Source organism: Lemur catta, chromosome 17 (assembly GCF_020740605.2).
Source record: "Lemur catta isolate mLemCat1 chromosome 17, mLemCat1.pri, whole genome shotgun sequence".
Taxonomy (NCBI): domain Eukaryota; kingdom Metazoa; phylum Chordata; class Mammalia; order Primates; family Lemuridae; genus Lemur; species Lemur catta.
In genome coordinates this window covers 28,508,547-28,532,920 of record NC_059144.1, presented here as the reverse complement: position 1 = coordinate 28,532,920, position 24,374 = coordinate 28,508,547, and the positions used below count along the sequence as shown (strand labels likewise).

General features: G+C 55.0%; 1 protein-coding gene across 1 annotated transcript; it reads left to right on the top strand.

The window, feature by feature from the left end:
* Positions 1–487: 487 nt before the first annotated feature.
* Positions 488–22,612, top strand: ADRA1D (adrenoceptor alpha 1D). The gene is made up of 2 exons (XM_045529039.1): positions 488–1,930; positions 19,813–22,612. Exons 1-2 carry the CDS (start codon positions 820–822, stop codon positions 20,412–20,414), a joined length of 1,713 nt encoding a protein of 570 aa, XP_045384995.1. The 5' UTR covers positions 488–819; the 3' UTR covers positions 20,415–22,612.
* The last annotated feature ends 1,762 nt before the right edge of the window (positions 22,613–24,374 follow it).

Sequence of the window (24,374 nt, the reverse complement as noted above, 5' to 3'; positions counted from 1 at the left end):
TGTCCAGGCAGTCCCAGGAGGTGACCCGCCATGGCATTGCGCCGTCCGGTCCGCAGTCCGCAGATCCCAGGCGCTTGCTGCTCTCTGGCGGCCGGAGCCGGGAGCCCTGGGACCCGGGAATCGCGCCTCCACAGCACCGCGCGCCCAAGGGCACCGGCTAGTGACCAAGAGGCTGGGGAGAGGGCGGGAGGAAAAGGAACGCAGCCGAGGGCAAAAAGGGAGGGGGTCCGGGAGACGCGCGGGAGGGAGCGTGACGGGTACGGCGAGGGGAGGGGGCCGGCGTGGGCACCCGCGGGGAGGCGTGGGTGGCTGCTGCGGGACCCGAGCGCGCGCCAGCGCCGCAGCCGCTCCGGACCCCAACAAGCCCGCTTGCCCTGCACGCAGGAACCCTTCTCTTGGGGAGTGTGGCGCCCCCTCCCTCGGCTCGGGTCGCCCCCTCCTCCCTCCCGGCGGTGCCCCTCCTCCGTCCCGCCCCCCGCGCCGAGTTGGGAGCGCCGCAGTGGCCGCTGCCTGCACGGCCCGGCCCCGGAGCCGCCGCTTTGCCGGCTCGCCAGGGCACGCTCAGAGAGCCGCGCGCGTCGCCGGCCCCGGCTCTTCGGTCCGACTCCACCGCCGGCCTCCGGGAGCCCCGGCCACCAGCCTGGCCGGGCAGCTCCGCTTTCTGGCAGCCGCGCTCCGCGTCAGAGGAACTTCGGCAGGACCCCGACGGGATCCGCGCGCGGGGCTGGAGCCGGAGCCCCGCAGCTATGCCCCGTGTTCCCCTCCCTGCCAGCCGCTCGTCCTGCGCCCGGGCCCGGCCCCCGACGGCCACACGTTGAGATGACTTTCCGCGACCTCCTGAGCGTCAGTTTCGAGGGACCCCGCCCGGACAGCAGCGCCGGGGCCTCCAGCGCGGGCGGCGGCGGGGGCGGCGCGGGCGGCACGGCCGCCTCGGAGGGCCCGGCGGTGGGTGGCGTGCCAGGGGCCGCGGGCAGCTGCGGCAGCGTGGTGGGCGCAGGCAGCGGCGAGGACAACCGGAGCTCCGCCGGGGAGCCGGGGGGCTCGGGCGCTGGCGGCGAGGTGAACGGCAGTGCGGCCGTCGGGGGGCTGGTGGTGAGCGCCCAGGGCGTGGGCGTGGGCGTCTTCCTGGCAGCGTTCATCCTCACGGCGGTGGCGGGCAACCTGCTTGTCATCCTTTCGGTGGCCTGCAACCGCCACCTGCAGACGGTCACCAACTATTTCATCGTGAACCTGGCTGTGGCTGACCTGCTGCTGAGCACAACGGTGCTGCCCTTCTCGGCCACCATGGAGGTTTTGGGTTTCTGGGCCTTTGGCCGAGCCTTCTGCGACGTGTGGGCCGCCGTGGACGTGCTGTGCTGCACGGCCTCCATCCTCAGCCTCTGCACCATCTCCGTGGACCGCTACGTGGGCGTGCGCCACTCACTCAAGTACCCGGCCATCATGACCGAGCGCAAGGCGGCCGCCATCCTGGCGCTGCTCTGGGCTGTCGCCCTCGTGGTGTCCGTGGGGCCGCTGCTGGGCTGGAAGGAGCCGGTGCCCCCAGACGAGCGCTTCTGCGGCATCACCGAGGAGGCCGGCTACGCCGTCTTCTCCTCCGTGTGCTCCTTCTACCTGCCCATGGCGGTCATCGTGGTCATGTACTGCCGCGTGTACGTGGTCGCGCGCAGCACCACGCGCAGCCTCGAGGCAGGCGTCAAGCGCGAGCGGGGCAAGGCCTCGGAGGTGGTGCTGCGCATCCACTGTCGCGGGGCGGCCACTGGCGCCGACGGGGCGCACGGGACGCGCAGCACCAAGGGCCACACCTTCCGCAGCTCGCTCTCCGTGCGCCTGCTCAAGTTTTCCCGCGAGAAGAAAGCGGCCAAGACGCTGGCCATCGTCGTGGGCGTCTTCGTGCTCTGCTGGTTCCCTTTCTTCTTCGTCCTGCCGCTCGGTGAGTGACCCGTCTCCCGCCAGCCCCTTTTCTTCCTCCCTGAGCCTGTGGCGGTGCCTTCCTGGTGCCCTCCTGGCACCCAGACTTGTCTGACCCCCCATGGAAGGGAGATTGAGCAACATCTGGGTCTCCTAAGAGGCAGCTGTGCGCGCACCGCTTTGTGAGGGCAGACGAGAGGCTCTTCATGCTTAATGGGTTTGTCTCACAGGCTTCTAACTTTTCTGTCCCTCCTCTCTAATATTATCAGCCCTGGGCTTCTGCTTCTGACCCCTCTAAAAATAAAAGGCCCGTGGATATCTGTGTGGGCATCTGCCCACAGTGTTTGGGCAGCAGTGCACGTGTCCCCCTGTACATACCCTAAGCGGGAGGTGGGTGCAGCATGCCTGGGCCCACATGTACTCATTCATTCCTGGGCAGCCAGCCCTGGCCAGGCAACAGGTGCATCAGCTGACAGGAGAAGCCTCTTGCTCTCCCCCAGCGCTCATTCCATTTGGGAACTGGCCTCGTTTTGAGACCCTCCCAGCTGGTATCTCTGAGTGCCCTGGGCTCTCGCTTCTGAAATCCCCCCTTGGAAAGGAGGGGAACTGCGTGGGGCTAAGAAGGAAAGGGATGGGCCAAATGGTCAGTGGAAAGTTAATATTGTTTGTTAATCGTCATTTCTTGCATCTACTGAGTGCTTTAGCTCTCCTGGCGAACTTTCCTGTTTCTTTCACAAACTGCCCTGTGGTCTTGGGAGGTGGGCAGCTGTTCCCGGAGGCTTCCTCCTACCCCTTGAGCCCTCTTTTGGAAGGGGTGAGTCTGGGCCTGGGGGCTGGACCAGCACGGGGAGGAGAAGGGGAACAGCATCTCTGGGGACACATTTGCTGAGCACGTCGCCCATGGCTGTACCCTCTACCGGCCCAAGCCAGGCCTCCCTGCCTTTTCCCAGGCCTGGTTCCTTCCACACTGTTCCGCTGAATCAGGAAAGAGACAATGGCCTCCCTCCTGTGCCCCTGCAGGCCCTCTCCACCACAGCCACAGTGACCTTTATACATTATAAATGAGATGTGTCACTCTCCTGCTACAACCCCTCAGTCCTTTCCCACTGTCCTGAGAACAAAATCCAGACTCTCTGCCATCACCTATGAGAGGGTGACCTTCAAATTTGTTATTGTCCAAACCAAAATGGGACACTGAGTATTTACCTCCCAAACCGGGGTCCCCCTCCCTGTAAGGGAGGCCCCAAGTAAGGGCCACGTCCCCTCTGCCCTCAGGGCCTTGCAGCCCTTCCCTCTGCTCCCTGCTTGCTCTAGCCCCTCCGGCCCTCTCGGGGTTCCTTGCCCGAGTTCCTGCCTGTCTCTGGGCCTGTGCACTTCCCATCTCTCTGCCTCGACTGCCCTCCCCAAACCCTCCTGGCTAACTCCCTATCCTTCAGGCCTCGGCTTAAATGTTCCCTCTTCAGAGAGGCTTTTCTTGGACCCATCAGTCTCAGTTGTGTCCTGCTTGTTTTCTCCCTTGAAGCACAGGTTCTCCTCCTCCACTAGCTCAGCAGTTGTAACTACATCCTTGTGTGTTGCTTGGTTTGGTGTCTGGCTTCCCCACTGGCCTGGAAGCTCTGTGAGGGCAGGGCTGTGGCGCCTGTGTCATTACTGAATCCACTGCACTCAGCACCCTGCCCGGCATATAAGTGCTGCAGTGAGGACCACAGGCTCTGGCACCAGATGGCCTGATTCGAATCCCAGCTCTGCCTCTTTCCTGCTAGCTGTGTAACTTCAGGAGAATCCCTTAACCTCTCTGTGCCTGTTTCTTCATCTATAAAATAGAGACAGTGGTGATAGTAATATAACGCCCATCTACGGGGCTGTTGTGAGAATTCAGTGAGTTATAATATGTGAATATAACTGTCGCACATGGTAAGTGCCCTGTAAACCGTTGCTTTTGTAGTAGATGCTCAGAACAGGGGAAGGAATGAATAAATCGCCCACTTGAAAATCAGCCAAAGGCTGCTGTAGGGAGAGGACGAGAAAGGACTCCAAACAGCACACTTGGAGGAGGAGACAAATAAGCGGGAAGGAGGAAGTTGGTGTCCCCCCTCTAGACGCTCACCCACCCACCCAGGATTTAGGGTTCCCAAGCCCACCCCAGGCTCCACCCCCAGCCCCTGGGCACCCTCGTTCTCCCCCCGCCCTTGGTCCACACCGGCCCCTGTAGGGAAAGCTCCACATGTGTAGAGAATCCCACCTCCCTCTTTTTTTCCTTTTTTGCTTTAACTTCCTTTGAAACTTAGGAGAAAATAGTAAAACAAGCACCCATGTACCTGTAATCACCCATATTGAACCAATGTTAGCATTTTGCCATATTTGCCTAAAATCTTTCTCTCTTTTTTCAAAGAAATGGAACCCAGCCACAACTAAATTCCCTGCTCCCATCTTTTCCTCTCTCTCTCCCTGCCTCCCCAGAGGTAAATCTGGTGTTTATCACTCCCGTACATGCATTTTTATTTCTTAACTACACACATCTGTATCCATAACAATGTCATATTGTTTTGTGTGTCGTTAGGATGTATACAGATGGCGCTATGCCATGCACATCATCCTTCAATTTGCCGTTTTCACTCAGCGCCATGAGGCTGAGGTTTCTGTCTGCTGGGCCACTTTCCCGGCGGTACGTTTGAGAGTATCGCACGGTGCGTGGATCCAGTCTTCTGCTCAGTGTTGGGTTTTTCTAACTTTTCACTGTTCCCGTCAACACTGCAAAAGGCTACCGCTGTTTTGAGGTCCAGATCACATGTCCCCCTCTTCTAGGAAGTCATCCCTAAATGTCCATGGCCTTTGCTCCCTGCTGGCACGTGCACAACTCTTTCCCAATCCCTACATTTCTGCTGCTCCCCACGCAGGGCATGGGGACTTGGGGTGGGGGGGTTGTGTCTTCCTTCCTAGTGTGCTGCCTCAGCCTCCCAGGGCCGCTCTCTGAGAGCCCCAGAGCAGAGCCCAGGGATGCCAGTGGAGCTAGTAGGGTGAATTGAGTGGAATCTGGCAATGACAAGAAAACATGACAGAGGCCAAGCAGGGAAACAAGGAAACAGAATATTCCGATCTGCCTCAGTATGGATGGGAGGGTGGGGGCAGCAGAGAGGGAGGGCAGAGCCTGCTTGGGAGGAGGAGGGGCCTGGAGCCTGCGCAGGAGGGAGAGGGGGCCAGGAGGTCGTGACACTCCCAGCACGGGGCCCAGGTCTGGGGAGAGAGAGGTGCCTTTGAAGGAACAGGGAACATTCTGAGCAGTGCAGCAACGTTTTTAGGGGAATGTGAATCCCAAGGGGCTGGCAGATCTTGGTGTGGGGATGCCAGGTGTGAGCTGATAGGGAGGGGTCATTGGGAACATGGATATGGGGCCAAGGATGGGGGAAGTTGCAGGAGCAGGGGGTGCAGTCTCCCGGAAAGAGGACAGCGGGAGAGGAGAAGAGAGGATCTGGGGGCAGAGCCTTGGGGAGCACCCGCTTTGGAAGAACCAAAGGAGGTAGAGGAAGAGGCAGCCAGGAGGAGCAGGACGGCTGCTCAGGTGGCACCTTCCTCCTCCCAGGTGTCGGTCACCACACCAGGTGCCAGGAGCACCAGAGATGGAGGGACTGAGAAAGAGCAGCGTGTGCCAGCAAGGAACAGGCCAGAGCAGGCCCTGCCAGTGAAGGCATCCAGTAGGGCCACAACCCGGGGGCTGCCAAGCAGACTGGGGTGCCCTCACCCACATTTCCACACACAGAGCCACGTGGAAGCAGAGGTGGGAGCTGCCGAGCAGCCCCGACAGCCCGGGGGTATCAGAGCCTTAGAGGAGGGCCCAGAGTCCCAGAGGGACGTTGGCACGGTGGCCATGACTGCCTTCGACAAACCTGGACAGCCATGGCTCAGGCCAGAGAGCAGCACCACAGAAGGAGTGTCCTGAACCATGGGGGCTTCTAGGGACCCAAGTCACTGTCTGGGAAAGACAGGGGCACAGGAGCCAGCACCTAAAATCCTAAGGGTCCCAGAGAGGGGCTAGGGGTCACCCCCCACACCTCCAGCTGCCCCTGTTTCCCTGCAAGGAGCAACTGCAGGCCATGCGTTCCCCTGGGGCAGGCAGGGGTCCATGAGGACCTCAGACCTCACGTGCCTGATGTTGCAATTCTAGGCAGCATGCCCAGGAGGGCAGCACCGGCCCCTCTGGGCCCCCCAGGCTGTGCTGCTGGTGCCAGGGCAGTGGGCATGTGGACCCAAGAAGCGCCCCTCACCCAGTGAAAGGGCATCCTCCTGCCTGCGTTCCATGCTGACACCCAGCTGAGCCTTCTGCTCCGTACGTAGTGACCCGGGACAGTACTGCTCTGTGCCTGTTGACCGGCATTTGCTAGTAGTGTGTCCCTTTCTGTCTCAGCAGTGTTCCAGTTTGGAGGTAGAGTGTAGGGACACCAGTCCTTGGGGCCTGTGGAGGAGGGGCTCTTGACAGCCCCACCCATGATGGGTACGTACCCCCTGCCCTCACCCCAGCGAGCTGGTGCAGGGCTGGGTGCCATGGAAAATCACAGGAAGCCGTGTGAATGGGCCCTCCTCACAGGCCTTTAGCACGGTGCCCAGAGGCGCCCAGACTTGCAGAGCGTGTCTGGCAAGACAGCAGTTCAAGTCCGCTGCTTTGGGCTGCCCTGAAGGACCCCAAGAAAGGGACCATAGCCCGGGTGGGGCTGCGTTGTTGAGAGGAGTGGGCAGGCTGGAAATGTGCCTAATTAAAGCCTCTGCCCCAAGATGCTCTGTGCAAGAGTCCCCCACCCCCAGAGGTCTGGGCCGGTTGTTTGGTGTAGAAATATAGGTCATCCGCCCTGGGGGCAAGAGGGGGACAGGAAGGACTGGGGCAACCCTGCCCTGGGCAAGCACCCATCTGCAGAGTTTTCTTCCTCTCCCAGGTACAGCCATCCGTGAGCCACACCTGGGCCTCTCTCCCGTCCTGAGGGCCTGTGCTCTGTGATAGCATGTGCCTCCCTGACCACCCCCGGGCTTAGGTGTCCCACGTGCTCCTGAATTACTCTGCACATGCTCTTATCACAATGCGCTGTGATTGTCAGTATTCACATAGACAGCGTGAAGTGGGGGGGCAGAGGCAGCTGTGTATGTGTAGGCACAGAGACTGGCAGCATCCGTGGGGGGCCCTGTGGTTTGGGAGACCTGGAATGTGTGGTCTATGAGAAGAGGGGTCCAGAGATGAGGTCAGATGCCATCAGCAGGAGAATGGATAAATAAAGCATTATTCATACCCCAGACTGTACCAACAGGAAAAATAATGAACTACTGATATGTACAACAACATGGATGGATTTTACGGACATTATACTGAGCAAAATAAGCCAGATCTTAAATTAAAAGTGTGCATACCATGAGTCTGCATATATGAAGTTCAAAAACAGAGGAAACTAATCAATGGTGATAAAAGTCGGGATAGTGGTTACCAGTGTGCGTGTGTGTGTACGTGTGTGTGTGTGTGTGTGTGTGTGTGTGTGTGGCACTAAGCAAAGAGAATGCTAGGAAACCTTCTAAAGGGCCGGGAATGTTCTGTGTTGTGATGCGGCCAATGATTACCTTGGTGCGCACATATGCAAAGTCATCAAGCTGTACGCTTAAGGTGTACGCACTTTATCAAATTGATTGTTCTATGTTGTGCCTTAATGAGAGCAAGAGAGAAGACAGGAGGGAGGCTGTGAGCTGTGCTGAGGAACTGGTGTCCAGGCTGGAAGGCACACTTTGGTGGCACACATTGGTGCAGAGAGTGGATCAGACACGTGTGTCTGAGAGCTGGCCAAGTGCGGAAGGACCCATCTCCACAGTCTCCCTGGGGTTGTGCAGGGGTCTGTGCATACAAGGGGAGGGGGCGAGGGGCGCTTTGTGAGAGGTCCTCATAGTGGCATCTCTGTCTCCTGGCCCAAAAGCCTGAAGAAAGGGCTGGTATTATGTCTCCTGTCTGCCTTTGTGGCACCTGGCACATAGTAGGTGCTCAGTAAATGTGTGCAGAGGAAGGAAGCGGCAGAACCCGTGACCTCTTCACATCCTGCCATGCCAAGGGTCTGGGTGGCAAAGCACAGAAAAAAATTTAGAACTTTTTTAAATTTTATTTTATTGTGGCGAGAGCACTTAACATGAGATGTGCCCTCTTAGCCCATTTTTAAGTATAAATACCATTTTGTTAACTATAGGCACAATGTTATTTAGCAGATGTCTAGAATTTATGCCTCTTGCCAAACTGAAACTGTATGCCCATTGATTAGCAACTCCCCATACCCCTCCCTCCGGCCCCTGGCAACCTCCATTCCACTCTTTGGTTCTATGAACTTGGCTGTCTTAGAGACCTTATGTAAGTGGAGTCATGCAGTCTTTGTCCTTCTGTGACTGGCGTATTTCTTATAGCATAACAGCTCTTTATTTAAAACTGACCACCCTTAACTAGTGATGGGTTAGGGGTGATTCCCCATTTATGTGACCTAAAAAAATTTTTGAGCAGAACAACTAACATTTATTGAGTGATTATTATGAGTAAGCAATGAGCTAGGGTTTTTCAGGGTTTCTTTATCATGGAAAGTTTCAAACACATACCTAAGTAGACAGAATAGTATAATGAGCCCCCATACCCATGAGCCAGCTTCAGCCCAAGGCTAATTTTGGTTCATCTCCACTCCCACCCACTTTCCCACCACTGCAGATTATATTGAAGAACATCCCAGTCATCATATCACTTAATCTGTAAATTCTTCAGTATGTTTCTAGATGAACTTTTTTTTTGTTTTGAGACAGAGTCTTGCTCTGTCACCCTGGGTAGAGTGCAGTGGCGTGATCATGGCTCACTGCAACCTCAAACTCCTAGAGTGATCCTCTTGCCTCAGCCTCCCAAGTAGCTGGGACTGCCCCCACGCCTGGCCTAGATGAACTTTTTAAAAAGTAACCACAGTCTGGCCAGGGGGTGCAATGTGGCTCACATCTGTAATCTCAGCACCTTGGGCGGCCATGGTGGGAGGATCGCTTGGGGCCAGGAGTTCGAGACCAGCCTGAGCCACATAGTGAGACCCCATCTCTACAAAAAAATTAAAAATTAGCCAGATGTAGTGGCATGCACCCATAGTCCCAGGAGGCTGAGGCAGGAGGATCATTTGAGCCCTGGAGTTTGAGGTTGCAGCAAGCTGTGATGGTACCACCACATTCTAGCTTGGGCAACAGAGCAAGACCCTGTCTCCAAAAAAAAATAAAAAATAAATAAATAACCACAGTCCATTATAAACACATAAAAACAATTATTTAACATCACCAAATATCTACTTAGTGTTCGAATGTTGCCGATTGCCTAATAAATTTTTAGTTTATTTGTTTGAAGCAGGATCCAAAAGAGGAGCACACATTGCATGCGGTCCATTTGCCTTCTAGGTTTCTTTAATTGATAAGTCCCCCACCTTTTTTTTTTTCAATTTATTTAGTGAAGAAACCAGATTGTTTGTCCCAAAGTTGCATCCCCATAAGGCCATTTAACATGTCCCTCTATTCCCCGTACTTCCTGAAAGCTGGTCTGATCAGATTCAGGTTGGGTCCAGCAAGAATTCTTGTCTTTGGTGGTGCAAGACTGGTCAGTGTTGCGGTGCTATCACCCTGATCTGTCCATTTTAAAGTGACCCATCAGCCTCTCACCTGCTGGTTTTAGCAGCCATTGACCATGGCCTGGACCCGTTATATTCCTGGGACTTAGAGTGGTGATATTCTAATTTTATATCATCCCTTCTGCATTTATTTGCTAAAATGAATGCACCACAAGCTGTTTGGTTGACACAGAGTCTGTACAAGAAAGGCAGGAGAGAGGCTCAGCGTTCCTCTGTATTTATCAAAGGAAAAGTCAGTTCTCGAGCATTCTTTCCGGTCATGACCACTGAAGTTGTTTTAGTGCCATGATTATGTCCTGGTTTTTAGACATCCTTCCTGTTCCGACACATTACAGACATCATTGTTTTGGGCTTGGCCAGTGAGCACCCCTTCATGTTGGCTCTTGAGACCTTCGGCACGACCCAGAGAGTCTTGAGCTCTTCTTTGCATTATGGTCTGATGAGATGTTTCAGGCCCAGCTTGTATTTTTTCTGCCTTAGACCTGGAGTTAGCCATTTCTCCAAAAAGGTCTCTTTGAATGGAAAATGACGATTGGAAGACCACTGTGTGAGCTCTTGGCTGTTCACTGATACGAGTTGCTCACTGATTCAGTGGACAGAGCTGGGAAATACTTTTTATTTTTTATATAAGAAAAATACAGCACTGATGGGGGGTGGGCTCCTGGCCTTGGGCACAGATCCCTCCTCCCCCAAGGGTCTTGTCCTCTGCCCAACTCCTGCTGATATGTCTTCCCAAACATCTGATAAATTACTGATCACTCTGCTCCATTCATTAAAAACTTGGGTATTGGGGTCACAAGTTTTCTTACTGCTCTCATCCGTGTCCTGGTCATCGGTGTGACTCCACTGTGCTAAGGCTGACCCATGATGACACTCTGGCCTTGAGACTACAGTGACCTTCCCCCTCCGCCCCTCCTCCTGGGGCCGTGCCCTGGCCCACGTGCCCACCTTTGTCTGCCTCCCCCAGTCCTCCCTGAATCTGCCACCTGAGTCCTTCTGCTCCTGTTCTCCCTGCTCGGCTTCTATTACACCTGTTCGTTCACCCCAACCTTGACCAAGACCTCTCTTCCAGTCCCTCACCTTGTCCCCCAGTTGACTACACCTCCCCTTGCCTGGCCAGCTAGGCCCATGATTCGCCACTTCCTCCTCTCTCGCTGTCTTCAACTCCCTCACCTCCACCTACTTCCGTGAGTCCCAACTCCTGAACCAGGCCATTCCTTCCTGCGGTATGTTGTTTTAGTGCCATGATTATGTCATGGCACTAAGTGTTTACCAGTTGGCTCTGGGACAGGGGCTGATGTGTAGCCATCTGCCCATTTCCATGGTGTAAATATTCCAAAGAGACCTGAAATTTTAACAAGCTAGTGCAAACCAGGGTCTCGCTGAGCACTTGCTGAAGAAAAATCAGTTTCCATAGTCAGGCCCTCTGGACCCGGAAGTCCTGCAGGTTCTCCGTCAGCTCTGACTCTCACAAGCCTCTTTCCTTTCTAAGGAAACTCGCTCTATCCATTACTGCTCGGACCTCCTTGTCTTCCACCTCTCCTCCACCCACACACACAGCAGACAGACACATCCAGAACTTTCTTAAGGATGATTCTCTCTCAGCCCAGTGACCCCTTTGCCCTCACCCCCTCCCCACTGTTCACTGTAATCTTTGCTCCCTTTCTGCCACTTGCAGGGATGTTCCTTGCCACTTACCCCTTAAGGGACTATCCCGATACTGATCTTGACCAGAACACCCTTGTCCACCTGCCAGTCCGCATCAGCCCTGCCCAGGGTAGCTTCTGCCAGCCTCGCCCCCCACGCCCCCGGCCAAGGGCACACCCTTCCCTGGCTCTGCCTCTGGCCCTGTCACCGAGGGCTGCCAGATCCTCACACTCAGGGGCCTCTCTTAAGTCCTGCTTTCACCCACGGCTGCCTGTGTCAGTTTGGTAGTCTCCTCTCCCCTTTCCTCTTCTGATCCTTAGTATTTCTCTTCCCCGTCGCCCTGTTAGTCCTCTGGCTGCTCCTTCCCCTCCTAGAAGGTCCCTCTCCCTCTCAGGTCCGTGTTTGCAGACGAGCCTTCCTAAGCTCAGGCCCAAGTTCCAGCTGCCAAGGTCCCACCAGCCTCTCAGACGGCCCGTGTTCGTTTCCTCTGGCTGCCGTGACAAATTGCCATAAACCCAATGGCTCCAAACGATGTGTTACTGTACAGTTCCGAAGGTCAGAAGTCCTCAAATCACATTCTCAGCAGGGCTGCGTTCCTTCTGGAGGCTCTAGGGGAGAATTTGCTCCCTGGCCTCTTCCGGCTTCTAGAGGCTGCTGCAGTCCCTGGCTTCGGGCCCTTCCTCCACCCGGCAGCCACACCGCTCGGCCACTGCTTCTGTCATCACATCTCCTTCTCTGACCGGGACCCTCCTGCCTCTCTCCTTCCCTTTTGAAGACCTTGTGATTACTGTGTGCCCACCTGGATAATGCGGGGTAGTCTCCCCATCTCAAGATCCTTTTGCCATTAAGGTGACATTCAAAAGTGTGGATGTCTTGGGGGCATTATGCCATCTACCCCACCCGCACACCCCAGCCTCGCTGTCTTCCTTTCCTGGGCTCCCTTTCTGCTCCTTCCCTCCAGTGAGAGGACACAGAACAGATCTGTAAGTCAGCTCCCTAACCTGTGTGCCACCAGATGGCCTCTGCGGCTCTAGGAGCTGCCTCTCCCTTCACCTACCCCTGCAGCTACAGAGGGGTGTCCAGGGCCAGACCAGTAGTTGTCTGCCAGCCCTGGGGTGCTAAAAGATCCCAAGGCAAATGTGGGGGCACAGAAGGACTTCTGACCTATTTCTGGTCCATCTCAGGTGACAGGACCATGACCATTACCTGTCACCATGGAAAATTAGTGAATGCAATGGGAATGAAAGGAATTTGAGAAACTTGGCTTGGTATAGTTGGCCCCACAGTGCCCTCAGTTTACCCCTCCATGTCCTCACAGCCATCTGAGATGCAGGCCCTGCCCAGCTCGCCTCTTCCTGGCAGCCTTCCATGATTGTCTCTGCTTCACAATGGTCTTATCTCTGACCACTCTCCCCTCCCCTTCTCAGCTTCAGCCATCCTAACTTCCTGATGTCTCTCCAACTTGTCAAGTGCCCTGCTGCCTCAGGGCCTTTGCACATGCCCTTCCTCCTCTGCCTGGAATTCCCTTTCCATGGATAGATGCATGGATCACTCCTCCCACAGGGTCTTCAGGTCTCATCTCAAGAATGCTTTATTAGAGAGGCTTGTCTGACCCTTTATAGTATAGCAAAGAGGCCTGCTGGGGGGCAGAGGGCCCAGCCTCTCCTGGGGACGGTGCTACTGAGTTCCAGGGTCAGGGCCACTGAGTGAGCAGCTGAGAGAACTGGGAGACAGGAAGAGGCTCTGGGGCTGGGAATTCCTCCTCTCCTAGCCCCGCAGGTGGGAGGAGCCCTGAATATCTGAAAGGAGGAGGTATTTTTAACTCATATCTTTCTGGCCAGAGGGAATGGCTCACTGTGGGTAGGACAGTCACTAGTGGAGGAGGGGGTAGGAAAATGGGGGAGGCCGGGGCGCAGCCTGATACTTCATGGTCAGCTACAAGTTATGAGCACGGCTGGCCGTGAATTCTGACGGTCTGCCAAGAGCAAGTTCCCTTCTGGTGGTGCCAAAAGAGTGCTATTAATCACACAGTCCGCCCCTTGACTTCAAGCTGTCTGTCCTCAGCCAGTTGTTCAGATCCAGCCATGCCCCGCCTGCCTCCGCCACCATCTCAGCAGCCAGTCCTGGGCCGGCCCTTCGTGTTCCTTAGGAAATGAGACTGACTTGGGATAATCCAGGCTGCACACAACCCGCTCCTGCTTCCCCAGCAACAGGCGGGCCAGAGCTGCCCAGCCAACATGCCGGAGGGCGGGTTTTCTTGCAGACCCAGGAGATGCCCTGCCTCTTCTGAGCAGCGGATGCCAGGCCCCCTGGACATTAGGTTAGACTCCTGCTGCAGGCACCCCGATATAGGGAATGGGGAAGGCAGGCTGGGGCAGCCGAGCCAGCTGGATGGAGACTCACCACATGGGAGAGCGGGACTAGGAGCGGAGAGAAGAGGACAGGAGCAGTGTTTATGGTCGTCCCCTACCCACGCTCTGACTGCCTCTGCTCAGAGGCAGGTACATGCAGCCATCCCCGTCCCCGCCCACTCCAAGCTGCCTGCTGACTGGGGGAAATGGGCATAAATGTGCACATTCACGCCCTGCCTTTCCCAGCCGTGGGCAGAGCGTTATGATGGTGACTAAGGACTAATCCCTGGTTCCAAAGCTTGGGGCCAAGTGAAGGGGCTTGAGGACATGTTCGTGCACTGACAAAGCGTGTGGTGGGTCAGATTCCATAGAAGCAGAGTTGAGACGGGGGCTCTTCTTACAAGGAATTGATAATGTATTTTAGAGCATCTACGTCAGGCACTTGTGCAAGAGGCTGGGATAAAAAGATAGAGTAGATAGAGCCATAGCAAATTGTATTAAAGTAAAGGTGCACGTGAAAGGGCACTGAGGCCAGGCTGGTTAGGGACAGCCCCTGACCTGGGGCTGCAGGGGTCAGGAGAGGAGGCCGAGGCTCCTGGGAGCTTCAGGGCCAGGCAGAAAGACAGAGGAGCCCAGCCCGTATGGGAGGGCCTGCTTGGGGCTCAACGTGGCTGGATTTGGAGGAAGGCAGACCTTGTGCTTCCTTGTGTGCAGCACCAGAATTTCGGGCTGATTCCTCGGAGCCACTACAAGTCACTGACGGTTTTCAGAGCAGAAATAAGAGGAACCAGTTTTTTAGGAAAAGCCTCTCAGCAGCTATATGCAGAGTGGAGAGGACAGGTTGAGGCTGGGAGGCCGTCAGGGGCTGCTGCTGCCGTCTAAGGTGACAGATCAAGTCAAGGCTTCAGAAGCACAGTGAAGGGAGGGCCCACTAGACAGGATGTCAAACACACTGTGCATCGTGACCAGTGGATATGTAAGATAGAGGAGAAGGACTCATTCAGCAAACTGGGCAAGCATTGAACACCTGCTGTGTGCCCATTGTCCTCATGAGATCTTCTGAAGTTGGAGTGCAACATCAAGCAAAACAGACACCAGATCTGCTCCAGGGACATCCACTGCAGGGAGAAAGATGACAGATAAAATGAATTGTGACTCAAACAGGATGGTAGAAGGTGACAAGTGCCATGGAACACAGTAGAGCCAGCTGAGCGAGCTGGGGAGCACAGGATGGGGGGACATCACGATTTTAAAGATGAAGTCAGAGTGACATCACTGGAAAGGTGAGTGTATGAGCCATGTGGCCATGGGGGAGGAGAAGATCCTGGGGAAAAGCAAGTGCAGGGCCCAAGGTGGGCATGTGTCTGGCATGTCCAAGAAGCAACAAGGATGGCAGTGTGGCTGGCACAGGGTGGAGGTGGGCAGCGGAGGAGAGGAGGGATTTGGGGGGGACACACTGGGCTGTGTATGTAGGTCACAGGCTCTTACTACAGGGATAGAGGAGCTGTTGGAGGTGTTTGAGTGGAGAAGTGACATGACCAATTTTTTTTAAGTTATTCTAGCTGCCAGGTTGAGAAAAGATCAAGGGACAGGGATGCAAGTGAGAGGCCAGTGAGGAGGCTGCTGGATTCATCGAAGCAAGAGATGATGGTGTCTCGGACAGGGTGGGAGGGCGCATGGGGGGGGGTCGAGTTTTAACCTCACGTCCTTCCTCTCTTCAGTCTATCCACACTAGCCTCATCATCGTTCTATAAACACACAAAAGCCACCTCAGGGCCTTTGCACTTGCTGTTCTCTCTGCCTGAATGCTCTTCCACCTGGATGTCCACAAGCCTCATTCAGTCACTTCATTCAGCTCTTTACTCAAATGTCACATTCTCAACAGGCCTTTCATGGCCACTTATCCAAAATTTATACCACCACCCCCAGCCACATCTCTCTCTCTCTCTCTCTCTCTCTCTCTCTCTCTCTCTCTCTCTCTGTTTTAAAAGGGACTGCTGTTTTAAAAGGATCCCCCCAACTGCTGTGTGGAGAACAGGCTTTGGGGACACAAGGGCAGGAGCAGGGAAACCATGATCAAAGTTGGGGCAGATTGGGGGGCCAACAAGAGTTGGTGATTGATAAGATTCCTACTGTGCACCAAGCATGGTGTGGGGAGCTTAGCATTTAAAGGTGAAATAGACAGGAAACTGGCAGTTTCCTACAGCATTCCTGGCACTGAGAAGTGAGTGTGAGGTGCTAGCGGGGAGGGGGAGAGGAGTACAGATAACACTGCCAGGGGGGGAGAGGGTGTAAGGGAGGCTTCCAGGTGGAGGTGCCATGGGAGCCGGCACTACCAGGTATAGAGGAAGGGCATTCCAGGGTGATCATGTGCAAAAGCCCAGAGGCAAGACGGGGGTGTCTGTCATGGCCCGAGCACACTGAGAGGTCAGTGTGGACACTGGGCTATTGCACATGAAGACAGATGTAAGACTGCAGAGAGACCCTGGAGCCACAAGAGAGCAGGGCCGGCTTGATGCTGGGTGCCTGGGTGGAGAGGTGGGGGAGGCACAGGGGGGCCTTCCTTGAGGGCCTCATTTTTAAGGACAACTTCTAAGGTGAGGAAGCAGAGCTGGACTTCACGCCTGCTAGAAAGGCTGTGGGGGCAGGAGAGGGAGCCCGCTGGCACAGAGAAGGAGCTGCCCAGGTACTGAGAGAGAGTGGCCTTGGCCCCCAGCCCCCAGTCTGCCCACTGAGGCCTCCCTGTAGCTGGGATAGGGGGCTGGCAAGGGTGTGTGCTGGCACCTGGGGAGGGATGAGGAGGCAAGACAGGCGAGGCAGCTGATCGACCCTGTAGCTGTATCTCAGAGTGTCGGGGGGAAAAGAAAGCTGGTAGCAGCTGAAAAGGGGTTTGTCCACTGATGCCCCCACAGCAGGGCAGCATCACAGGGACAATGCCCGTGAGCCAAGTGCCCATCCTCAGGGGTTCTCGAGGCAGTTCTCCATTTCACACTCATGGCATGCATTGATGGGGGGAAATGCCCAGTTGCCCCTCTGACTCCCAGAGACCCCTGCAAGAGGCTGTGGGCACATGAGAGAATGCTGGGGACGGGGGGAGCTGGGAGAGTAAGGCAGGTGCAGAGAGGTGTAGACTGGAATCCTCCGTGCAGAGGAGTGTGTGAGGCTCAGACCTGCCGTCTGTGAGAGGAAGACAGGAGAAGTCTGTGGGGAGCTGTTGCCTGTGGAGTCTGGAGCCCAGGGCACAGATGTTTGTATTTCTAGGCAGCATGTCTGCACACGGTGGGCAGAGAGCAAATAAAACAAAGTTGTGGCAGACGCCATCGGTGCCCCACCCCCCTCCCCCAGACCTTCAGTGCACGTGGACCAACTTCTACCCCAGCACCTGCCTGCATTTCTCTGCCCTGTGGCTCTCTCTGCCCTCCAGAGTCCTTGCTGTCCACCCACGTAGCAGGCAGGAAGTATGGAAAATGAATACCCAGAGGGCACATCTCAGACAATGACTGATGGGAACGGGTGTGTAGACACCCCACCTCCCTCACCCTGCTGGTGGGATAACTCTGAGGTCATGTTCTTCACAGCCACCCAGATCTGCCCAGTGGGATTAAGCCCCCCGTTGCCCACAGTGGTAACTAACTGGATAACACACCCTCTATTGGCTTCCTTCTCTTCCCTGTGTCTTCCCCACTCCGCTCCAGGTGTTTTATTTACCTCCCAAATTAACAACTTACATTTCAATCCTTGTCTCAGAGTCTGCTTCTGGGAGAACCCAAGGTAAGATAAAACCTCAAGAGGATACAGTGGGAAAATCTTGGGGCGGAAAGGCTGAGTTTGCATTCCAGCTCCTTCGCATGTAAGGAACTCCCAGCTCATAGCAGACTTCCGCACAGGTTGGCTGAGCAGAAATTAGAATGTTAATGTTTGCAACAAGACCCAAGCCATACTACAATATGCCACGTTGCCCACCAGTGCAAATAAAATCCATGCTGATAAAATGATGGCCTTTGGCCGCCTTCGGGCTCACCACTGGAAAGCATAGTCCACTGATGTGTCATCCTGGGCTAAATATAAAAGAATTGTAGCCTGAGTCAGAAAGCTATTTTCAGCACTCTTTCTTACTTTGCAGCCGTTGAGGGATGCTGGTCTTGAGGGCCACCTTCCTGGAGGCCAAGGTCAGCCCTGGTGGCCCCCACATTCCAGGGACTGGCTGACCCCTCTCCCGGGGAAAATGGTCTCCTCAACACACCCTGAGTGATGACCCAGGGGCTCCCAAACCCACCAGGTGTCATCTGCTCCTGTCCACTCTCCAGAGCTAGGAACTGGGTCCCTTCCCAGGGCTGAGGTCTCCTTTCTCAAAAGCCACAGAAATGGGAGAATGGGGAGTATCTCTTAAGCATTTATTAAGAGCCTGCTAAGTGCTAATTTATGAATCTTCACAAAATCCTTCCCAGAAAAATAATATTAAGGAAAATAATATTAGGAAAGTCAGACTGAGGTGGCCAAATAACTGGCTCCGTGTCACATGACCAAGGTTTGAGAAGCCTGTGCCATGTGATGCTGTGTGACCCTCCTCTTCCTCCATGGCGTCTCTTAGCACCAAGAACTGTCTCTGTGTGGTGGGAGGGGGGTGATATGCATGTACATCCTCTGAGACCCCTAAGCTGTCTCTAAGGCCAAGTCCCCGACCCTTCATGCTCATACACATGCTCCTCAACTTACAGTGAAGTTACATCTTGATAAACCCCTGGTAAATTGAAAATATCATAAATAGAAAATGCATTGAATAGGCCAGGCGCGGTGGCTCACGCCTGTAATCCTAGCACTCTGGGAGGCCGAGGTGGGTGGATAGTTTGAGCTCAGGAGTTCAAGACCAGCCTGAGCAAGAGCGACACCCCCGTCTCTACTAAAAATAGAAAGAAATTAGCTGGACAACTAAAAATATATATAAAAATTAGGCGGGCATGGTGGCGCATGCCTGTAGTCCCAGCTACTTGGGAGGCTGAGGCAGGAGGATCGCTTGAGCCCAGGAGTTTGAGGTTGCTGTGAGTAAGGCTGACGCCATGGCACTCTAGCCCGCGCAAAAAAGTGAGACTCTGTCCCAAAAAAAAAAAAGAAAGAAAGAAAGAAAAAGAAAATGCATTGAATACACCTAACCTACTGCACATCACCATAGCTTAGCCTAGCCTACCTTAAACGTGCTCACGTCACACTTACATTAGCCAACAGTTGAGCAAAATCATCTCATGCAAAGTGTTTTATGATAAAGTGTTGAATAGCTCATGTAATTTATTGACTACTATACTGAAAGTGCAAAACACAACAGTTGTATGGGTACTCAAAGTCCAGTTTCTATTGAACATGTATCGCTTTCCCACCACTGTAAAGTTGAAAAATTAAGTTGGACTATTGTAAGCCGAAGACTGTCTCTACTGAGCACCACCGTCACCCGACCTGCGTTTCAATGTTATTCACTCGCTGCTAGGGAGGCAGAGCCATGGTTCGTGCCTCCTCACCGATGAGCCCAGCACAGTGCCTGGTGTGGGGGAAAGAAACCTTGGCCAACACTTGATTTCGGGGTTCCTGCCCCTTTTTGTGCTGGGGACTACTTACTTAAGCATCTGGTGAAGCCACTGGATCCCCTCTCAGAGTCATGCTTTCAAAAGCATAAAACAAATACAAAGGATTGCAAATGAAATTGATTTTATTGGGAAAGTTGTCAAAATATTTTTACATAAAATTTGTGACTTAGCAATAAATGTGCTTGTACGCTAAGCATTAAATAACAGGATCTAGTGGTGTGTTCTCATGACTGTCATTCCAAATAGTGACAGAACATTGAGACTATTTCAAAACACCTGCAACAAATGAATGTCACAGGAAAATATCTGTGGGAGCTGCTAGTGCTAGTTTGAATGGTATGAAACTGCCAATATTGTTCCAGTTTTGATCTACAAAAACAGTCATTTCGCATGGCTTTGTCTAACTCTGCTGTGGTTTGTTGCCTACACTCCTTGAAGGGAATGATCGATTTCAGGTACAAGTGAGTAAAAATGAAGATTGTATTTTTCTGTGTCCAACTTCATGGACCTCCTGAATTATGTCAGGGGTCCCTTGTGGGGAGAGACCTTGATTGTCCTCATCGATGACTCAAGTCAGGGGTCCTGCAGGGTAGGGAGGGTCGCCCCTTTGCGCACAGGGCCTGCCAGGACCTCCGCTTCCCCAAGCAGCTAACCAGTGTCGGTCTCTGTTCCCTTCAGGCTCCCTGTTCCCGCAGCTGAAGCCGTCGGAGGGTGTCTTCAAGGTCATCTTCTGGCTGGGCTACTTCAACAGCTGCGTGAACCCGCTCATCTACCCCTGCTCCAGCCGCGAGTTCAAGCGCGCCTTCCTCCGCCTCCTGCGCTGCCAGTGCCGGCGTCGCAGGCGCCGCCGCCGCCTCTGGCGTGTCTACGGCCACCACTGGCGGGCCTCGACCGGCGGCCTGCGTCCCGATTGCGCCCCCAGCCCCGGCGTCGCGCCCCCCGGGGCCCCGCTGGCCCTCGCCGCGCCCCCCGACCCCGACCCCGACGCCCCAGGCACGCCCGAGCCGCGGTCTGCGGTGGCCGGCCGTCGAAAGCCGCCTTGCGCCCTCCGCCAGTGGAGTCTGCTCGGGCCGTTGCGGAGACCCACCACCCAGCTGCGTGCCAAGGTCTCCAGCCTGTCGCACAGGATCCGCGCTGGCGGCGCGCAGCGCGCAGAGGCCGCGTGCTCCCTGCGCTCGGAGGTGGAGGCTGTGTCCCTGGGCGTCCCCCACGACATGGCCGAGGGCGCCACCTGCCAGGCCTACGACGACTACAGCAACCTCCAAGAGACTGATATTTAAGAACCCCTGAGCTAGGGCCCTAAGCTGAGCTGTGCGAGAGGGAGGCTGGCTTTGTTCAAGAGGCCTGTGCAAATCAGGGACCGGGAAAGGGATCAGGGTAGCTGCTCTGTGGCATCCCTGAAGTACTCGGGTGGGGCTTGGGGCTGGAGCCCTTGAAAGAGCTCCTGGACACTGGTGCCCAGAGCTCTTCCTTTAGGAGAGAGGAGCTGCGGGCTCCGCAGGGCCATTTGCTCCCAGTCCCTATTTGAGAAACACTGCCCCATCCACCATGCCCTGAACCCTGAAGAGACAGCCCCAAGTTTGGCCGGGCAGGCGGGCCCCTCCTCTTCAAGGAGTAGGCACAGAGGTCTTGCCTGGTTGCCCCCAGGGCCTCCCCTAGAGAAAAAGTGGGGCCAGGGCTCCTCAATGGACACAATTTCTCCTTACTGCCGACTGGAGAAACCCAGTGGACCTGCCACCACCACCCACAAGCTTTGGTGGCAGATAGGATGGCCGTCATACAAGCCTGTTGTATTTACCCCTGGGCCCACGGCCCGCTACCCAGGCGCCTCCATGCACACGCCATCACCTGGCCCTGGCCCTCCTTACTCCCCCTCGAGGGCCTTACTGTTTACACTGTACATAGCTCATTGTGCCTGTGCCCATCACTTCTTGCTGGGATTCCAAGCCACCAACTGGGTGAGGCTTTATCTGTCATTTTGAGACATATTTATTGGTAAGAGTACTTCTATTTTGTCCAAAGTGTGCAGACTGTCCCTCTTTAGCCCATAACTCACAAAGAACTACTTTTTTTCCCCCTAAAATCCTTCAAGTACTAAAGGCCCACAACAGGATACATCTGTTCTGCGTTCGCTTGTCTAGTTTCAACTTAACTGGCTTTTTAACTGATGGCTGCTGTCCTTTAGGACTTTTGGCACGACCAAAGGACTTGGAGGTTTTGTTGGCTTTCAAAATTCACATACTCAGTCTTGGGAACCAGATAGTGATCATAAGCACAAATTTTCCCTTTGTCAGTCTCCCCAGATGCATCTGTGATGCTCTGAGGGCCCCAGTGAGAAAGGCGGCCATCAGTTAAATGGGTGAAACATTACATGAAAAGATATATGAGCCTAAGTAGACAGGTATACATGGCTTGGAACCTAGGAACCATGCTTGTTAGCTTTGCGTAAAATGCCGTATTCCCGCTTGTCATATTCCCACTGGACTGCAGGCAGTTCAGTCTTCAGCTGCATAATATCAACCCTATCTATCCAACCAGCATAGAAGTAATGGCTGTGGCCCAGTGGATTCTTGGAACAAGAGCTGGTTAAACAATACCCTGGGGTGTCTGGGGGTGCTCTGAAACTGGAAGAGCCAGCTGCGGGGGCCAACATGGGCCAGTATTTTGAGCCAAAAGTTTTCATCCTGTACTAGGGAGGTAGTGTGTTTGAAAGGTCATGACATTTTCAGGCCTCTCACCCAAGTTTTATAAGGTTAAAAAGGCAGCCAATATCACAGCTTGGCCACAGACATTTCACACAGTGGGTCTGCAGCTGGTTCAGGGCTTGCAGGCCCAGCATCCCCCAAAGGGCAGTTTAGGGCTAGGAGCATGTTGGGTGCTGGGAGCAAGCTATATACTCCAAAGACGGCCCTACTCTGTAGCGCATAGGCTTCTCTAAGGCTGGGGGTAGTGGGGGAAAGCCCTCACTGTCTTCTGACAGAGGGACAGAGGTGGGGGCCATTGGTCAAAACAGTGGCAGTGAGGGGCAGGCCCCAGTGTCAAAGAATTGAACATTGGCCTCCTGGGCTGGGGTGAACCAGACATGCTTCAGCAGAGGCTTGGGTTTGGGGAGGGTCTCTGAGCAGGGAGAATGTTGAGCCCACAGGAGGTCAAGTGGGGGGAGAGGGGAGGTAGAAAGGGAACCTTCATCAGGAGGATTTGGGGGCCTCTCTGCCCCAGATAACTCGATGGGAGTGGAGGCAGGAGGGGCCAGCAGCTGCCCTGTACTTGCTCTAGGCACGGTGATGAATCTGCAGAACACATCTCATGTTCAAGCCCCGGCCCCATCTCCTGGGCTGTGGGCCCTCTGCACACAGCTGCCCCGCCTGCACCCCCACACTTCAGATCCTCCAGCCCTCCCGCACCAGGCACTGAGCTTACAGGAGGTGCGGGAGGGCTGCAGAGCCCCCAGAGAGGCCATGCCACAGTAAGGGCATCCAGGGACCTTGTTCTAATCATCAATAAAGCCCTGTGCTGCTGACCTTGGTCTTGGGACATGGCAAAGGGCCACAGAGTGGCCAAGAAGAATAGAGGAAACAGCAACAGCCCTTCTGGAGGAGGGAACCTCTTGCAGGTGATTTTGGGAACATCTGGAAGAAGTACATTCACCTGGCCATTTCCTGGGCCCTTGAGTGGCTCAGCCCCCAGCTGGCCCACATATTGATTAGAGAGACTGTCCCGGAGAGGCATGTAGAACCTGGGCCTTGTCTCCAAGGAGTAGGAATTTCTTTACACGACCCTCAAGGGACGGGGTGAGGCCTGAAGGACTGTGTGAGTGGGAAAGGGATGATCCTGTGAGATGTGACAGGGACAGAAGCAAGCCTCATATGGACACTGGTGTTCACACAAGTGCCCCCCCATCCTTAAAAAGCCTCATTCCTGCTTCCCACCGAAGGATCCCAGCTCCAGTCTGTCCTCCCTCCCAAGCTGTGCTGTTGCCACCCACCTTGCCTTGCTTCCCACACTCTTCCCAGGACCTCTGTCCGCAACATCCCCAGGGCTGCTTTTGCAAGTCACCTGGGACCTTCCATTTCCCTGGTCTCCTCCCCTCCGTCTCTGCTGCAGGCCACACTGGTGGCCGCCCCCTGCTTCTTGAAATGTCCACGCCCCGCCTCTGGGCCACGCCCCTGGGATCTCTTCCGATCTTCTGACCTGCTGACCACACTCTCTCTCTGCCCCCTCCGCAGGCTCCTCGCTGCACCCTTAAATGTTCCCAGGGGTTTTATCCCTCCTTTTCTCCACTTTCTGCACAATCTTGTCCACTCCAAATCATCTCAACAACCACTTGGACATAAATGACTCCCAAGGGGCCGTCTCCAGCTCCAGATTTGTGTTCACCCTCCCCCGGATGATCCCCTGACACCCCAAATACAAGCCCCAAGGCCACTTGCCTCCTGCAAAGCTGCCTCGTCTACTCCATTCAGGCACGAAGATGCCACCAGAGCTGTTGCTTCAGGCCCCAGAGGCCCCCGAGCCTGCCCCACCCTGTCCACTCTCCCTCTTCTGGAGTCTTCATCGTCCTCCTCCCATTCACAGATCCCCTGCTAGGACTAAGCCCTGCACTTCCTGCAGCCTTGCTAGCAGCTCACGTCCAGATCATCCTGGGTTAAAGTCCACCGATAGAATCTACGTCTGCATGCACCACAGGGGAGGGCTCTCTGTCCCCAGGGAGGCTCAGGGCCGGGCTTAAGTGCTTATTAAATACTGGATCTGATGAGTTGACCCACTGACCCTCCCCTGGGACACTGCCTCATTGCCTACCTGGTGGCTGGCTCGATGGCCCTCACCCCTGCTGGCCTCACCAGTCTTCCTAAAACCGGAGAGCCAGCTACACCCTGGGCTGTGGCAGAACACACCCCTCCACGTGCCCTCCAGTCCACCTAGCCCTGCCGCCCCACCCCCACGGCCCCTCACCACCATCCCACAAGCCAGTCCTTAGTCCCTCCCACTCCAAGTGCTGACAGGCCCTGGGGAAAGGTTTGAGACCTTGGCGGCCCTCCCCTCAGTGACCTGTCAGAGCTCCGACTCCTCAGAGCCCTCCTGCCCATTTCTGTTCCCATCATATGACACGCCCAGGGGTTACATGTTCACCGGCCAGTTGGAAAGAATTTCCTTTTTTTTTTTTCTTCTTCTGGCTCCAGTAAAGCATAAAACCAGATGCTCGTAAAGGCTAAACCGGTCCGCAGTCTCTCTGCTCCGAG

What these genes read in the sequence shown, in the direction of transcription:
- ADRA1D (XM_045529039.1), top strand. Translation starts at nt 820, where the DNA reads ATGACTTTCCGCGACCTCCTGAGCGTCAGTTTCGAGGGACCCCGCCCG. An exon ending in CTTCTTCGTCCTGCCGCTCG is followed by an intron (nt 1,931 to 19,812) that starts GTGAGTGACCCG and finishes TGTTCCCTTCAG; the next exon opens with GCTCCCTGTTCCCGCAGCTG.